The sequence below is a fragment of the Porites lutea genome, chromosome 12, assembly GCF_958299795.1.
Source record: "Porites lutea chromosome 12, jaPorLute2.1, whole genome shotgun sequence".
Lineage (NCBI taxonomy): Eukaryota > Metazoa > Cnidaria > Anthozoa > Scleractinia > Poritidae > Porites > Porites lutea.
Genome location: NC_133212.1, coordinates 15,890,882 through 15,909,457, shown reverse-complemented (window position 1 = coordinate 15,909,457; position 18,576 = coordinate 15,890,882). Strand labels below are relative to the sequence as shown.

Genomic DNA, 18,576 nt, shown 5'->3' with positions numbered 1-18,576 from the left:
GTTAACCTTTGTTCGCTTATTACCAAACTTACCTACTGCCAGATTTTCACTAAAGTAAGACTTCTCTACAAAATTTAAAACGGGTACTCAGTAATTATTTAATCTGATCGAATATCAGAGCCCTCAGTAACATGATTCGTACGATACAGCTGACCGTCAAACTGCGGAATCCCATAAAAGAAATCAAGTCCCCTTTGGCCTTCTTACAGGACCTTCTTCTGCTACGTACAGGGTCTGGAAAGGTATTCTCGGGATCTGGGTAGTGCAGGAATCGAGTAAACGCAAAATGCCTTGACGGGATACGGGATTGGCTAAAATCTCGGGATGCGGTATTAGGGAAGAAAAAGGGAATTCGTAGTAAAGATGGCAGAAGCACGGAATGCGGGATTATCGTAAAATAGGAAGCGGGAATGCGGAATAAGCCCCCCCCCCCCCCCCTCCCCCTCCTCCCTTCCCTTCGTAGCCTGTTCACAGACCATCTATTTTCTCTTTAGCGATAGCATAACCCCCGTGTGAAAATTAGAATTGCGGGAGATTTTCTGTGCACAGGGTACCCCCTAGTTTGTTTGTTTGTTTGTTTTTTATTGGCTTTTTTCGGGGAAAATTCGATGTTTCATGTAAACTTTGGCTCGCTGATGCCTTAACGAAGCTACAATATTTCCTGGTAATTTCCATTGAACGTTTGATACAACTGCATGTCTGAGTTTTACTCGGAGGAAGTATTGTTTGTAATTAAAAGTCCCTCTGGCCAATCAAAGCGCCTGAACTGATCTTGAGTATTTAATCGTTCTGTTAACCTGCAGATATTGGAATAAAAAATACAGCTCAAGGTTCAAATGGTACAGATATCACCCCAATAGTTGTACCAGTCGTGTTGCTATGTCTCCTTATACCAGCAGTGGTAATTGTTATTTTTTTTTATCAAAGGTACGTACATGCTATCTGCAATGTTGGTGTTGTTGCTTCTGCTGTTGAGTTAGTAGTTGCTCCTGTTGTTTTAGGTTCAGTTGGCGCTTCTTCATCATATCCGGGCTCTGTTTGTCAGTGATTACGACCGTGGATTTCTAATGACGTGCAGCAAAAATTTATGCTATGGAATATTACGGAATTAAAGTCGATTAAAAAGGGAAAAGGAAATAACGTATTTATTCCATTAAGAGTTCATCCTCGAATAAGCGCCCCAGCACCTACCTTCCTCAACCAAAAAAGTGACCTCATTGACGATGAAATTGAAGTACACTAAGTTCTACTTAGAGACTTCCCCGAAGACCGATTTTTCTTAGAATGAACACTTGAAATTCTGCTTAAAAGCGTCCACACTCAATGTCCAAAAATTCAATAAGCCCCAAGTGTGCTTAATCGAATAAATGCGGTATTTCTCCCAAGCCGAAGTTAGCTTAAGAAAGCTTAAACTAATAGACCTATTCGGCTAACTAAATGTTGTACCCAATTGATTTCAAACCCTTTGGGGATAAAACGTTTTGTTTCAGGAATCTCCATATCATTTAAATGTGAATGCGACATTATAATGCAAATACAGTACACAAAGAATCTTAACCCCGGGAGATTTGAATTGGGTACAACACTGAGTTAGCCGAATAGGTCTATCGAGGCGGAGGGTGAAGAAAGAAAGATGTGAAAAACTAGACGTAATAATACGAAATAATACGTAGAAAACGCAAGAGTAGGGGACATCGTCCCCATTGGGGTAATTACTCTTTTAAAAGGCAGGGGTCTATCATTGGCCCACAGCAACTGGCCTCGTACGCTGTCCCTGTTACCTGGCAAAGAGTGGCCGTTTAATTTTAGCAAATCTTGATCTTGATATAAATCCAAATATTTCTCGCGTTTAACTTGCCTGTCATGCTGTTTTAGGCCAATTCTGTGCTAAAGTCATTACTTTGTCCCTTTACCCATGTGCAAAACGCTCCTGTAGAGTTATGAAGAAGATATCGACCAAATTTTATCAGGAAGCATTAACGTCTAATAATTTTTTTGGCGATATTTCAAGGCATAGCAATAAAACTTGAAAAAGCTGGCCCAACTTTTTCAGCCTTCAATGCAAGTCCATCCTCGCCATCCGTTGCAACAGACGACAGGAGACATTTTCAATTAGTAAATATAGTCTTAAATAACAAAAACTGGACCGTTATTTTTGAAATTCGATTGATTCTAAGACACGTTTTAACTTTTTACAATAGGGAGTTTAAGATACCACAACGGCGACGGCGGCGAAAACTTCACTTAAAAAGTGACTTGACGTTCTTTGAAACTGCAGCGCGATTATCACAACTCGCTCATTTTGTCCAATGAAGGCAAGCTTTCCTGGATTTTAATTCTTAAGAAAGATATGCAAATTTAAAGAAAGAAAGAGAAATTCGTCGTCGTATGTTCACGTTGTCGATTAAACGTGGAATTAGGCAATTCACGTCGTAGTCTTCCAGTGACCGCAAAGAAATGTGCAAAAAAGCGTGATGCACGTGCGAAGTTGCTGTTTTGCTAACCTAAACCTATTGCTTTTTTGACGTTCTCGTTGTCGTCGCCGTAGAGATATCTTAAACTCCCTAATAATGAGTTAACGCAACAGGACGGCAGAAAGAAGAGGGCAGCAAAACGCTTGCGTGTGACAAACTTGACAGACCTATCACTTACGTGTTTTGTGGTGATCTTCACTTAAGTTAATGTTTTCTGGTCTTTTACGAAAAGTCCTGTTTAAAGAAGGGTGAAGTTCGGTAGAAAAGTCTTTCTAACAATCTTATTGTCACGCTTGTCACACAAGGTTTGCCGTCTTCTTTCCTCTCCCGTTCTGTTCCGTAAGCACGCTAATTCAGCAAATAGCGTGACTTATCCCTTTTTATTTTGTATTTCTCGGTTATCATTAGGAGGAAACGATCACAAAAAGGAGGCGACAGCAAAACCCCTATTCAACGCGATAGCGTGGGTAGTGACATAGGTCTCGATAGCATGGTGTACCAAACTATTGCTGCAGTTAACTCCCCCACCAAACCAGACGACAAGGTTTATTCAAATGTCGAGGTGGATTCAACCAAAACAAAATCGGACGAGCAAATCTACCAGAACACTAAGGACGGTTCCGCAGGGAGAGAAGGAAAGCCGGTCTACCAGAATATTGCTGGCATGCGTAATGGAAAGGGTAAATTACATCACTGTTTAATGATTTCCTGAAGCCAGATGACATTCGACTGAAAATCGCCCAACAAGTGCAAAAGCGCCGGTCGGATGTTGAATTTGTACAGCCATTGTTATTGGCTGAAGTCTTGTTGTTTTTGTTTTTCTTGTTGTTGATGTTGTGGTGGTGGTGGTTGTTGTTGTTGTTGTTGTAGTTGTTCTTCTTCTTCTTCTTCTTCTTCTTCTTCTTCTTCTTCTTCTTCTTCTTCTTCTTCTTCTTCTTCTTCTTCTTCTTCTTCTTCTTCTTCTTCTTCTTCTTCTTCTTCTTCTTCTTCTTCTTCTTCTTCTTCTTCTTCTTCTTCTTCTTCTTCTTCTTCTTCTTCTTCTTCTTCTTCTTCTTCTTCTTCTTCTTCTTCTTCTTCTTCTTCTTCTTCTTCTTCTTCTTCTTCTTCTTCTTCTTCTTCTTCTTCTTCTTCTTCTTCTTCTTCTTCTTCTTCTTCTTCTTCTTCTTCTTCTTCTTCTTCTTCTTCTTCTTCTTCTTCTTCTTCTTCTTCTTCTTCTTCTTCTTCTTCTTCTTCTTCTTCTTCTTCTTCTTCTTCTTCTTCTTCTTCTTCTTCTTCTTCTTCTTCTTCTTCTTCTTCTTCTTCTTCTTCTTCTTCTTCTTCTTCTTCTTCTTCTTCTTCTTCTTCTTCTTCTTCTTCTTCTTCTTCTTCTTCTTCTTCTTCTTCTTCTTCTTCTTCTTCTTCTTCTTCTTCAGAAAATTATCCGAAAAAAGCTTTTCAACAGAAGAAGAAGAAACCCGGGTTTCATTTAACCCTGGGTTAAGCGCTAATCTACCTTCGAACAACTGGGCCCTGCTTTATCCAATTTGTTCAATTCTAAATTAGTTTTGTAAATTTCAAATTTGTCCTTAGTAGTTAGGGTGGGCTCCTGGCCACTCAAAGGATGCCGCCGCCGCTATTGTTTTAAGGCTATTGTTCTAAGTTGTCAATCAAATTAAAAATTCAAGATGGCGCTCGGAGAGCGCTCGGAGAGGACTTGGAACTTAGTTACTTATGAATATGTAAAGGTGAACTTATATATGTGGATGACAGTCACGACTTACAATTGTGGGACAGAATTTCTGTCCCCTGCACAGTACGCATGCGCAGTACTGAATCTTGTGTAAAAACGTTCTAAAACGTTTTCTAAGTGTTCTCATTATTTTTTCTAAGTTTATAAGTAAAGAAAAAAGTCTTTCCCAACCTTGCTATCATCACAAGATTAAGAAAGAACGAGCTGGCCGGGAATCGAACCCGGGTCACCTGCGTGACAAGCAGGGATACTAAACCACTATACTATCAGCCCTTTCGGAGTAGATCAACCACACAACAAAGTAGTCAGTTTAACAATGTTTATTATTTTCTTGTTATTAACGTCAACATTAAGCTAGTGATTGAACCCTCGATTTTTAAGAAACGAAGTGAGGTCTTTGTGAACGATGAAACAAAGCAGGAGTACTTTGTGGGTAGAGGCAAAGTGCACCTCTGTAAAGCTCGACAAACCTATCTACACAGGATACGAAGCAGGAGGTAGGCTTTAATCCCCTTAGACAGTGCATCACAATGTGCATCACAATTGCATCGACCTGCCATAACTTTTGGAGGAATAACCAAATGATTCCCTACTCTATTGCCGTTGAACCACCACATGGATGGAGTGGAATAAAGCCAGCACAGAGCAAGATTGGTTTTCAATGGTTATACCTTGAAGATCTGAAACGAGGTAGTAAAAGAGAGACATTTTTATAAAATAGATAATAATTTAAATGGGTTACAAAGTTCCTTCACATTCTTGCATTCTTGTTTCGGTAGATTTAAACTTCGTTTAAAAGTCTCTTGCAATTCTAAAAGAGCCTCAGGGTAATCGTAGATGTTTCTGACTCCTACAATGGCGGTTTTCTTCACTAGTGTGGGTAAAGCGTACTGTTCATCTGACATTTCATCACATGCGTAAAACAAATCTTGGTGAGGGTTATACCAAAACCAAATGTTTCGCTCCACATCATACACATACAGGACTTTGTTGAGGACTTTACTCATTTCTACTGCCCAGCCTGTTCCGCCCAAGCAAACTTTTCTTTCTGGTTGAAAATAAGTAAATGCCAGCACCATCTCAGCTTGTTTCACCACATGATAATTTCGGTGGATATACTGTAAACTGATCGGGTTGGTTAACTGTTTGTTGAGACGATTAGCCACTTGCGTTGTGAGAGGAATCGCTTCAGCTAATTGTTGATGAGTTAAGGGTAGTATGGAGGCTTTTCTCGGATGGCAAGGAGGTATGAGGACATGTACTGGTAAACCATAGTGTCTTGCTAACTTTTCTGCTTCTAAATCCACACCATTTGCGCCGCCAGAGATTACAGTGAAAGCCATTGTATTATGGGGTGATGAGTAGAACAACGTGAGTTTTATAGAAGACCATTGACGTCACTGCCCGGACATGTTCAATTCCCATAGGACTTGATCTTTTCTGGTGCATGCATCTCGTAGTAAGAAATAGCTTTTTGAAAAATTTGGTCCATCACATCTTTGTTCAAGTCAAATAAATAACGGTTCATTGTTTCCATAGAAAGATTGTGATAGCTGATGCCCTGTATAATAACTTCATGTATAAACTTTTTGTATCCTTGTAGTAGCGAAGGGTCCATTTGCTGTAAAATTTCCTCGAATCTGTTGGACTGCTCAGTATTGATCTTGTGAGGTAGTTGGTCCATCAGGAAGGAAGCACTGTTGCTTGTTAGCCAATAACTTAAAAAATGCCGTGGTTTCTCTGTTCACTTGATGAAATACCTCTCGGTTCAAAGCAAACAAGTCGTAATTCAATTGATCAAAGGTCATGCTTGTGTTGGCCAATGTCTCAATCATCAAGGCTCGTATAAATTCTTGGTAGGAGGCAAATTGACGAGGCTGTACTTTTCTTAACAGCTGTTCCAATTTAGTAGACGGTGTCGTAGCCCCCATGTCTTTCGGTTAGATCTTGTACCAGCTGTTCTTGTTTTTGAACCAAAGTTTTCAGTCTAGCCGCTTCTTCTTGGAGTCTCTCAAACTTTTCCTTGAGCTGTTTAATCTGTTGCAACAACTGAGCGCAATAAGCTAGTGATTTACTAGCGATGTTGATCCACTCGAGCTCACACATAATGAATGAACTGTGTTGCCCATGCATGCTTATATGAGCTGGTCACGGTCGAATGATTCATCCAACTTAATGTATTTGCGTTGAGACTCTGTCAGCTTTTTCTTGAAAAACAGGGTGACAATGACTGGTCTATCCTGATTGAAGTCGGGAATAGTGTTATTCCATTCTGTCACAGTCACTTCTAAAATGTCCACCAAATAACTCCGCATGGAATAAAATTGAATGGGGTTACATTCAATCAGCGTTTTTTCGTTATTATAAGCGACAGACTTCATGATTGTTTTGTTTCCATCAATGCTTTTAGTTAAATTGCAAGACAAAAACAGAGGACGTAAATTGTCTGTTCCATGAGATTTAGGAAGTGTGGATGCTTTCTTGTCCCCCATACTGGTAGTCGTTGTTTCGGCTGTTGTGTGAGAAGAGGGAATGACCGGGTGATCATCATACACATCTGGTACCTGTTCTACATGTCCCTCTACTCCATACAACACTAAAAAAGTGTTGTCTTTCAAATCATCTGAGTATTTCGCTGACAATGGAAACCCTATGTCAAACTCGATGTTTAATTTAGCATGTCTACTTGAAGTTTTAGTGAATTGAATAGTAAGAGTGTGATAATAAATCAAATGGGTTTTGTTTTGCTCATGAGTATGTTTTTCAACCCGCAAATGATGAACTTGTAAACCAGAACCATCAGCACCAAAGTTAGAACGGTTAAACAACCACGCATCCTTTTGGTACCACTCTAATGCGACCGTATAAGTTTTGTTGCGAGTTAAGGAGGTCATATCAATCTGCAGTTTTCCAGTGTATTTTCCGTGAGATACACCATCCGCAATTTGTACCCCTCTCAACAAAGTCACACTCAGAGTCGTGGGTTTCCAATAATGGGGAGATACAGGCAGATGTACAAACTTATCGTCCAAGTCGAGTCCAAGATCCATATTCCATAATGAAAGGTTAGCCATCCAGGGTTTGAACACATTCAAAACTGTTTTTGGGGTTTCATAGGCCTGATGAATCGCTTTGTCAAAGGCTTCATTTAAATTCACAAAGCGCCAACTAAATGTGGAGCAAAGATACAGCAACCCGTCTACTACATGAATGGGTTGAGTAAAAGTAAATTTTGCATTGAGACAGGTTGCAGGATCTGGTTTTACGCCAGTAGTACCATCTGGAAGTTCCATGAGTAAATTTGGTCCCACCGCAAACACATTGTTTGCTGTTTCTACCACCCATCCCATTTGTTTAGCCAAGATCAAATTAATGGCTAAATAAGGCACACTTTTTCTGTTGGTACTTTTAATATTGTAATGTCGTAGCAGCCAAGTCGTGTAATTATCTTGAGCAGAAACATCTATTCTCCAATTATCGGTACTGTCGGCAAATTCATACCCCGTGGGTAATTTTTTGTTTAAATCCTGTTCCATCCATCGCATGCATTTGGACATAAAATCAAACCCGTTGGAGGCATCTTGCAAATCTGCTGTTTTAAGTTTGGACAAAAATTCTTGAGATTGACTTGATTTGAAAGCTTTGGCATATTGTTGAAATAAAATATCGGTATTACTCCCTTTGTACAGGTTGTGATTCGACCGAATACTGAAAGGTTTGGCAGGAAGTATGTCATGTTGTTTGGGCGGAGAGGAACTGACATGGGATGTGACAACATGGGGAATGGGATTGGAAACGCCAGGTAAAAACACACTTGCCAATCCCACTTTCCATTTGCCCGGTAACCATAAGCTTTGAGGCAAACGGTATTGAAATTGTGTGGGTGAATTGTGTGGAAATTCCTGTGTTTTTTGACTAGTCAGCGTCACATAAAACGAGGTGTCATTTGGCTGAGTCATGTTGTTTAATAATAAAAATGAGCTAATTACTCTCTTTTATAGTTTGCCCTAACATGTTCATGTCCCAAGGGGGTGATTCGTGTGAGTTCGTGACAGAAGTGACGTCATTGCCCAGACATGTCCAATTCCCTTAGGGATGTCAAGTAAGTATAAATCTGTGTATTTGATGTGCTTTTTCACTATGTGTTATCTGCAAGAACCGCCGTTTAACATGGAAGCTCCCAAGAAGAAAGCCAGAAAAGCCAAAAATAAGACAGGAGTAGAAGTAGTTCAATCCGTTCTAAAAACGCCAGAACCTCCAATGATTGAGAATGCTGAACCTCTTACAAAAGAATGGACAGCATCCCATTACACTACAGGTGATAAATTTAGGCTGCAGAAATACCTGGACCCAGAACAACTTCCTTCCTATGAGGAAATGCAGCAGGACTGCCAAGATCTATTCAATGGACCGAGTTCTATGGAAACACAACCTGACCTAGATCCCGTGCATATCATGGAAGAAGGAGTCGCTGTGTTACCAGATGGTCGACAAGTGGAATGGTGGCCTATAGAAGGGGAATTCGATGTACCTAATTTAGAAGAACTGGCTTTGCAAGAGTATCTGATGGATGCAAGCAAACCTTTGCATACCAACTTTGTCCTGCCTGAAAAAGGACTTGCCAATGGTTATACATGCCCCGTGTATTTTGGCAATGTAGACAGCAAGCAGACAGTGTTGGATATCATTTGTAACAGCATTCATCCCAAAATCCATCAACAATGGGGAACCTTTGCCTGTCACTGTGGATTAGTGCCTAGACTCAAGCTCAGTCAAACACCAAGAAATCCAAACAAAGTGTTCCTAAGCTGCCCTAAGGAGAGAGAAGCCAGGTGTAATTACTTTCAGTGGATTCACCAAGTACCTAAACCTGTGAAGGTCCCTAAAGCTTCTACACCCTCAGCTCTCAAGAAACGAATGCATGAGATGGTACAAGAAAGATTACAGAAACGACCTAAAGTAGAGGCAGGAGGATTTCAATTTCCCTAAAAACACTTTGTTCTTGGTTGTTGTAAAAAAGTTTGTTGTTGTTTAAAATTAAACATTGTGATCTTATTAAAAACGTGTGTTTATTTGTCTAACACCCTTGGGGATTCTTGCCCGATCTTGCCCAATACCCTAAGGACCTTAGGAGGATTATAAAATTGGGGCAATCTCTGGTCAAATCACAAACTCTGCAGCCATGACTTGTGAAATGAGTAGAGAAGAAGACCTTGAAATGATGAGCGTCGATTTTGGAGCTACTGAGAGTGATCCTTTCAACACACATTTTTTGCTGTCATGTTTTGAAGAAAAGAAACTCTGCCCAAGATTTTATGGAAAGAATGTAGACAAACTGAAAGTGTATGATGCCTTAAAGAAAGACATGCATGCAGAAGTAAAAACCGAATGGGGAGATTTGAAATGTCATTGCTCACGAATTCCTATTCTACGCCTTAGTAAGACAGCCAGAAACCTGAACAAAGTATTCTTAACCTGTGGAACACCCGCTTCCGCTGAGACTCGCTGCAAATATTTTCAGTGGATTCACACACCACTGTTTATCGATAAGAGACCCATCCATAAACTCAAGTATGCGACAAACCTGAGCAGAGCAGAATGGAAGCAACAAGCGGAAGCGAATGTTGAAACGTGGAAACGGCGCAATGGTTGGTACAGCAAACAAGATGCCGAAACTCAAACAGAGCAGAATCAGCAACATGCATGGTTTGCTGAATCAGCCAAAACGTTTGCTGAATCAGCCAAAAAGCAAGAAGAACAAAGAAAAGCGCAAACAAAGAATCCTTGGAACAGCACCCCTCTGCCAAGCACCTTTCAATCGAGTCCAGAGATAGCCAAGGAGCTCAAGGAACGAGAGCAATGGAAGGAGGCTGTTAGTATTGCCAACCATAGGTTTAATTCTCGTGTGAAAGGATGGCATCATCTTCCTTTAGCTGATGCAAATGTAGCTGAGTATCTAGAAAAACAAAAAAGCAAAGGTCATTCTCTTTCATCTGCGGATGAAAAGTTCTTAAATGCATGCATAGCAAGCAAACATGATGAGTGGAAACCTCCTCCCGGGGCTGAAAAGTATGAAAAGAACGAAGCAGCCATCGCCAAAGCAGTGTATGAAGACTGGCCTTTTGGTTATTTGCCTGAAAAAGTGTGCAGTTTGGCTTCCTATTGTCGCAACAGAAAGCAGAAGGGATTGCCTTTAACGCCAGTTGAGGAACGTTTTTTTGCTCAATTAGTGAATGTATGTGTTCCAGAAGAAACAGACAAGCAAAAACAAGAAAAAGAAAAGAGATTTGTTCAAGAATGTGATGCAAACAATGCTCGAAGAAAGGAAGCGGGTTTGTTACCCTATTCGTACGAAACATTTAGAACATATGGAACTGGTATCTTTTGAGGTACTCTTCTGAAACAGGCAATTACTAGTTTTGTCAATGTTTAAATAAAAGTGTTGAAAAGGAATTGTTTGTGGTTGTTTTCTTGTTAGGGTTAGGGTTAGGGTTAAAATGCTAATAAGGTTAGGGTTAAACCCTAGCCCCTTGGGATTAGGGTTAGGGTTAGGGTTAAAATGCTAATAAGGTTAGGGTTAAACCCTAGCCCCTTGGGATTAGGGTTAGGGCTAGGGTTAGGGTTAAAATGCTAATAAAGTTAGGGTTAAACCCTAGCCCCTTGGGATTAGGGTTAGGGTATAAAGTGGGTGATTTGTTTTTAAAAGCAGTCCTTTCGTCATGGGAAATCTGCAGTATAGAAGTACTGTGTGGATTTGCCAACATATTTGTGCAGACTCTGCCTTCTTTCAAGACACTTGTCCTCCTATTGCTCTGTTTAAATTTATGATGTATCATAACCAATTGTCCTGGGGACATTATGCAATTTACATCACTTGGTTACATCGGCACTTTCCTTCTGAAGGAGTAACTGTGTTTCGCTATTTAAGGAAGCATTATTCAAAGAACATGTATTCATTTTCGTATTTAGCAGGACAGTATCTAACGTACCATGGAAACAAAATTATCTGCTTCTTATGTCGATCCTACAGAACCTGGATCACTGGGAGGAATTGCCAAATTTGCCAAAGCACACAAGATTCCTGTGTCCCAAGCCAAGAAGGAACTGCAACAAGTGCTGAGTTACACCCTGCATAAACCAAGGCGTCGACGTTTTAAAACGTTACCCACCCTGGTGTTTAAAATCAACGAACAATTTGTCATGGACTTGGTAGACATGCAAAAACTAGCTAAATACAACAAAGGGTACAAATATTTACTGACGGTGATTGATGTGCTCTCAAAATTCGCCTGGGTAGAACCGTTAAAGAGTAAAAGCGCAACAGCGATGGTAGAAGCCTTACAAAGACTATGGGCAAGATTAGGAGATCGTTTACCTCAAAAAGTACAAACGGATTTTGGCGGTGAATTTTATAATGTTAAAGTGCAATCCTTTTTTAAAAAACAGGGTGTGAATCATTTTTCTACCCATGGAGATCCTCACGGTTCCGTAGTGGAACGTTGGAATCGAACTTTGAAAACGAACATGTTTCGCTATTTTACTGCGCATAATACGCTCAAGTATATTGATGTGTTGCCTGCTTTAGTGAAAGCATATAATCATTCCTATCATCGTAGTATTCAAGAAAAACCTGTCAATGTCAACGAGTCCAACGAAACCGAAATTTGGTATCGTTTATACGATACGAAAAAAGACAACAAAGTGAAAAAACCGCAATGTCAAGTAGGTGATAAAGTAAGACTCAATAAAAAATTTCGTCCTTTTAAAAAAGGGTATTTGCCTGGGTGGACCGAAGAAGTGTTTTTAGTGAAACAAATCTATACCACAAAACCAGTGGTAACGTATAAACTCACGGAATGGGACGGGTCTCCTATAAAAGGAACGTTTTATGAACCAGATCTGCAAAAGGTCAATGTCGCAGACGATTCATTATTTCGTATTGATCAAGTTTTAAAACGCAAAGGAAAACAAGTCTTTGTGTCTTGGAAGGGTTGGCCGAAAAAATATAACTCTTGGGTTTGGAAAAAAGATTTGCAAGTGTTATGAAGAGTTTTCGATTAACCTTGATCAGCGATCCCACGGACGAACATCCCCAAAACCAAAATAATAATTTTAAAGTGCGTTTACCGGTGCGACTCAATTTAGAAGGCAATACCTGGCAAGCCAGTTTGTGGAGTGTCTCGGTCCCTGATGTAGGACATAGTTCTGCGGTCATTCACAGTAATAGTGACACCAAGATACTCAACTATCGCTACACCTTGACCAAGCGTCATGCTGTGGCCAGTGATTGGTTTATTAACTTTGAGCCCAAAGACAAAACTGTGACTTTGAAAGATGTCATGGGTAGTTCGTATCCTGTCTATTCAGGTCATCAATTATGGCAGAATATTATGACCCATATGGAACAAACCATCATGGAAGATGTAAAGTCAACCTTCGACACTTGGAAAACAACCAAAGGTAATACAGACACTGTTTCCCTGAAATCTACTTGGAAACCCACCTTTGAATGGAACGAAAACACCCTCGTGTTGAAAAAAGTATCCCGTGAAGATGCGTTTGCTCGTGACAGACAGCTAAAAATTCACCCCCTTTCCTCTGTAGGGATACATGTGGATTTTGCGGAAAAGTTTGGTTTATTGTTCAAAGACAAAAACAACCAATACCAGTTAGGACCCAATTTAGACTTTGTCTTACCCACAACCACTTATACGACATCCACTCCACCCGTCAAAAGCAATGATAAGTATCAATGGCTAGGAGAGCATTTTGTGAGCATTAGTCCATCAGATTTATTAGGGGGAAACTCGTTATTCAAAGTCAAACAAGAGAACGGTCAATCGTATCTATATCTCACGCGTACTGTGGATTGGCATTTTCAAAATCTGAATGTCCTGTTTAATACGCATGTGGGAACCGTAAAACAAACGGTCATGATTTATTGCGATGCTGTAGAATCCACCATTGTAGGATCACAACGACATTCGCTGTTAAGAAAAGTGGAATTAGAAAGAAAAGGAGAAGGGAGAGCGACCATAGAACCTTACCATCGTGAATGGATTCGAGTTCGAAATCAACACTTGGAAAGCATTGAAGTGTCGTTGGCTACACCAGATGGGTCCTTGTTGGTCTTATCCCCAGGCAAAACCATCATTACCCTTGGTTTTCAACAAGTATAAAAGAGACCCTGTATTATGGAAACATCACAACTACAGCAAACAACATGTTAGGAGGATCACTGACGCGTTATCATACCCCCACTATGTACGGGAGTGGTTTTATGCAAGAATTGGTAAAATTAGCGGGGCCGAGTGTAGTTCGCTCGATTGGACACGGATTACATGCTTATGAAAAAGGAGCGTCAGCCTCCGAAGCCTTAAAAGGTTCAGGAGACGTTTTAAAAAGAGGACTCAAACGTAAAATACCCGCGGCTATTGGTCTTGCGGTTAAAACCAAAGCCAAACAAACCTATAAAAAGAAACGACAACGTGTTAAAGACATTTTAGGTGTGTAAAACATGCGGCGAGGACAAAATTCACAATCTCACATAAGACATCAACGATCAGTGGGTCGTTACCATTCTCCCTATCAACGCGGAGGCACTATTTTTAGACAGCCTACCAACCCATGGGGATCCACTACCTATAAACCATTAGATCCAACGATTCTTCGTTCTTTAAGAAAACAAAAAGGAGGGAAAGTGCATCCAGTCATCTACCCTTGGAAAAACAAAGGACGGAAACGTATAAATAGACGAAGCAGACGACGTTAAGCTATCAGTCCGTCAACATGTCGCTGAATCTGTTTGACATTCCCAACATTGACTATAGGTATGAAGCCAAACGGTGGATTCCTTTCAAACCAGCTAATACTGGAACACGTCCTATTCTTTTTACTGTACCGGCAGGGGATGATTATTATGATTTGAATGAAACCAAGCTAGAAATCAAAGTGCGTATGAACACGACAGGGACAGGAGGACTTTCCAATGATGAAACAGGGGCTTCGGATGGTAATGATACCAAATATGTCTATTGCGTCAACAATTTTGGTCATTCTCTCTTTAATCAAATGAATGTGTCTTTCAATGGAGTGTTGATGACAGAACAAAGCAATGCCTATCACCAGAAAGCTTACCTAGAAACCCTACAGAATTTTAATCGCCAAGAAGGAGAAACGACCTTGGCAGCTCAAGGATGGGTGAATGAACTCAATGTCCTTGAAGAATTAACCCCTACCAATGCAGGCACTAATGATAAACCCAACCCCAACGACTGGAGTGGAAAAACAGGCTTGAAAGCACTCACCAGTCGCTTACTCGGCAAAGCGTATCATACCTTTATCATCAAACCCCACATCGCGGTGTTCAAAACAGGCAAATGTTTGGTTCCTAACGTGCAGATTGATTTGGAATTGTATTTGAATGACAGCAACATGTTTCTGTTTGGTACCCCAGACACGACTACGACTGTCAACAAAAAGATTCCAACACTGGGAGACAATGATTTGTTTGTCACTCTGTGGATGAAAAAAGTCACTCTCAATGCCTCTGTGTATTCCAGGCTACAAAAAGAAAGAAGTTTGAGTAAAACCAAAAAAGTCCGCTACCCTGTAGTTCGAAGTGAAATCCGAACGTATTCGTTCGATGGAAACAGCACTCGTTGGTCTCAGGACAATGTCTTCTTGAACAAGGTTCCTGTCAAAGTCATTATCGGACTCATGAATTCCACGAATTACAATGGAAGTCTGAAGTATTACCCTTATGCCTATGAAAAGTTTGGTGTCACCAGAGTTCGACAACGGATTGACGGCGAAGAATACCCGTATAGAGCCTTGGAACTAACAGGCAATTCCAAAGCAGAAGATTTAGTAGGCTATGATCGCTTCCTCACAGCGTCAGGCGCTTACAAGCACCACAGGGTACCCATGCTGCTCCCAAGCGACTGGGGACAAGGCAACAATTGTACCTTGTTCATGTTCAACAATGCTCCTGGGGATGCGGATGATCCTAGCTATAGAAATCCTAAACTCACGGGGAATGTCAGTTATGAAATTGACTTCAGAGCCAATGTAGGTCACAACGTGACCGTGGTAATTTGGAGTGAGTACGAAAATGTCTATGAAATAGACCAGTGGGGAGGCATTCTTTATTCCATCAACAGCTAGGATGGAGTTCGTACCTCTCAGTGATACAGTCCTCAAATACTTAGCAGAAGACGATCGCGAATTACGACCCTATTTTCGTGGCGTGTTTCCAGCAGATCAATTACCTCCCGTGTCTAAGAAACGAGTGAATGCTTACATTGTTAACACAGATCCAGCTAGTCAACCGGGTGAACATTGGTTAGCCCTTTGGACCGAAGGAACTACATGTGAAGTCTTTGACAGTTATGGGTTACCTCTTTCTACCTACAAAAATCCTACCTTACAAGCTTGGTTGAGCCAGTGGAAAGAAATCATTAGCAGTGATCAGACTTTACAAGCCATGGATAGTTTTACGTGTGGGCATTATGCCCTTTTCTTTTTGAAAGCAAAAGCCAGACATGCCTCTTTTCAAGATTTTTTAGCTCAGTGGCATTCCAATAATTTAGTGTTAAATGATAGGCGAGTCGCAGACCAACTGCAGCGTCTCATTAAAACAGAGCTGACAGAGTATGAGCAATGTAATGTAAACCGTTGTTCTTTTTTCATTCATTAATAAAATTGTGTGTGTGTTACTTCTGACTGTGTCACTTTTATCATGATATTACGGGGGGATGTTCAAAAAGTGCTCGATGCCCTGTTAGAAAAAGAATGGTCTTATTGGAAAGATCACAAACAAGAATGGATCAAACTCTGTCTGGATCCAGCAGATCTGTGGGATGGGTATCATTGGCAATTTGTACGATGTTTAGTGCAAGCTCAGTTGTGGTGGGACTTAAAAAATCATATAAAAGGAATAGGTGAAACGCATTTGAAAGATCAGATACTAATCCTCATTCAGTTGACCTCACCGCGGTTGTATCAACAACTATGGCCCGAAGGCGAAAACGTCGAGTCATAAAACGAAAAAGTCAAAAAGGGGGTGCGAGATTTAGGCGAAAACCACGTCTTGTGGATAAAATTGCCGAAGGGGTAGCCATGGGGTTGTCTGGTCCTTCTCCTAGTTTTATCAAATTAGGGGCCTTTTTAGGGAAACAAGCGCTGAAAGGTATAAAAGATAACGTACAACATTACAGACGGCGAAAATGATTCGACAACCCTCTAGTGTGATTGTAGCGGGTCCCTCAGGTAGTGGGAAAAGCGAATTAGTGGAAAAATTACTCAAAGAAAAAACATTGTTTGACCCTCCTCCGAAAAAAGTGGTATATTGTTATGATCGATGGCAACCCCGATTTGATCGCATGAAAAAACACGTTAACTTTTACAAAGGACTTCCTCCCGAAGGGGCTCTTGTTAAATGGTTTAAACCTGAACATCATGGCATACTCATTTTGGATGATTTAATGGAAGAATCAGGGAGTGATAAACGCGTCTTGGATTTATTTACGAAAGATTCTCACCATCGAGGCATTACCGCTCTTTATATTACACAAGATCTCTTTCCCCCGGGCAAGTTTGCGAAAACTATTAACCGCAATGCACACTATGTGATTTGTTTTAAATCACCCAGGGATAAGACAGGCATTCGACATTTACTGCTTCAAGTGTACCCTGAAAAATGGCGTCAAGTACTCAAATTGTTTTTAAAGCTAACAGCCCGTCCTTTTGGTTATTTTATGTTGGATTTACATCCTGCCTCGGATGACTGTTTTCGCATTTGGAGTCATTTAACAAAAGCAGAGGGAACAACACGCGTTCATACCTTTGACGAAGATATAAATAGCCGTTCTATCTCAAACCAACGCATTCGTCATCATGAAACAAAAAGGAAAAAGAAGAAAAGGTAGACCTGGTGTAGGAAGACAGAGAGGAGGTATTGCTCCTCTGTTAGCAGCAGCTATTCCAGCCTTAGTGAGTGGTGGAAAAGCCGTTGCTTTAGGTGGTTTAGGCGCGGCGGCTAATTATGGCACTCGGAAAGCGTTACGAGCTTTAGAGAAAAAGAAGTATAAAAGGAGGCGTAAACGAATGAAAAAATAAACATCATGACGGGGCGAATGACAAGACAGAGTCATTTCTTAAGAGATGTCTTAAAAGTAGCAAATCAAAATAATCGTCAGCAAAAATTACGTTATGCGAATGCGGATCAAATTAATGCAGTGAGTGAACTGGTGATGAACACGTTGCGTGGGGCTGTACGACCTGGTAGAAAGACGGTCAGTCGTTTAAAACCCTATCGTCAATCTCTCCGAGTCATTGCGAATCCTCGTCAGAGTATAAAAAGGCGCAAACATCTGATGACTACACAAATAGGAGCCGGTGCGTGGAAAGAATTAAATCGCTGCTATCACTGCGCTAAAAAACATTATCGTTATTAAGTCATGAAACGTAAAGTGTTACAACGACTCCTATGCATATTAGATTATGTGCTTCTCATTGCACAAATGATCAAAGAGTTTCAACAAAGACTCAAAGGGAGATGCAGACCCAAACAGATATAAGCGCATGGCTTGACTAGGATGTTCATTTGCCATCATGGACGGTATTTCATCCACACCGATTGAAAACTCTGTGAAATTTTTACGTTTGCGGGATAAATACAAATCTAATCTTTTAGACGATAGCCGCTTAACCAAAGCTGCTGGTTTAGCCGCTCAAAAAGAACTTTTGCTGGAGAGTCCTGCGCCAGATACTTGGAAAGAACCCCGTTTGAAATCCGTGAACCGACAATTACAACAATGGGTTAAGAAAATTCGTCAGCCAGGAGGAACGCGCGGGATAGGGCAGGATGTTTCCGATAGCGATGATGAGGAGGGAAATTTAGCGGTTGGTCCATTACAGCAATTTATGGGGAACATTTCAAAAATCAGTAAAGCTATAAAAAGGAAAGCAGAACCGGTGACCCCTCATTCAGTGTTACAAACACCTGTAGTTAAACAAACTCCCTCCACCAGTAAAAAACCCAAGTTGACCTTTAAGACCGAATCCAAAGCAAAGCGGTTGTTACCCAAGACCCCTAAAAAGACTCCTTCATCTGGTTACAAGACCCCTAAAAAGAAAAAGACTCCTTCCCCTCCTTCCAGTGTTTTTAGTACGGCGGAAGAAGAAGAAGGCTTTGCTGCTAAATCCCCTTGGAAAAAAGCTCGGGAGAGTATTGAAAAAAAATTTAACGAGGCATCAAAAAGGGCTACAGAAAGAGCCTTAAAGAAACTCGCAACTGCTCCAGGCTGGAAACCGTTTGGGACACCAGCAAAAAGACGATTAGATGGCAAGGATTGGTAAAAGGAAGGCTCG

The 18,576-nt window shown here is 40.8% G+C and overlaps 2 protein-coding genes across 2 annotated transcripts in view; both read left to right on the top strand.

The window, feature by feature from the left end:
- The window catches only part of LOC140953982 (receptor-type tyrosine-protein phosphatase epsilon-like), a 239,288-nt gene that overhangs the window by 194,531 nt on the left and 26,181 nt on the right, over positions 1 to 18,576 (top strand). Inside the window, exons 8-9 of the mRNA XM_073403370.1 lie at positions 804 to 927; positions 2,883 to 3,154. Of these exons, the coding sequence (XP_073259471.1) occupies positions 804 to 927; positions 2,883 to 3,154 (396 nt within the window). The remainder of the gene's footprint in view (positions 1 to 803; positions 928 to 2,882; positions 3,155 to 18,576) is intronic.
- Positions 4,860 to 9,328, top strand: LOC140953980 (uncharacterized). The gene is made up of 2 exons (XM_073403368.1): positions 4,860 to 4,893; positions 7,893 to 9,328. Exon 2 carries the CDS (start codon positions 8,299 to 8,301, stop codon positions 9,190 to 9,192), a length of 894 nt encoding a protein of 297 aa, XP_073259469.1. The 5' UTR covers positions 4,860 to 4,893; positions 7,893 to 8,298; the 3' UTR covers positions 9,193 to 9,328.

Coding starts and splice junctions, on each gene's coding strand:
- LOC140953980 (XM_073403368.1), top strand. CDS start 8,299: ATGTCAAGTAAGTATAAATCTGTGTATTTGATGTGCTTTTTCACTATG.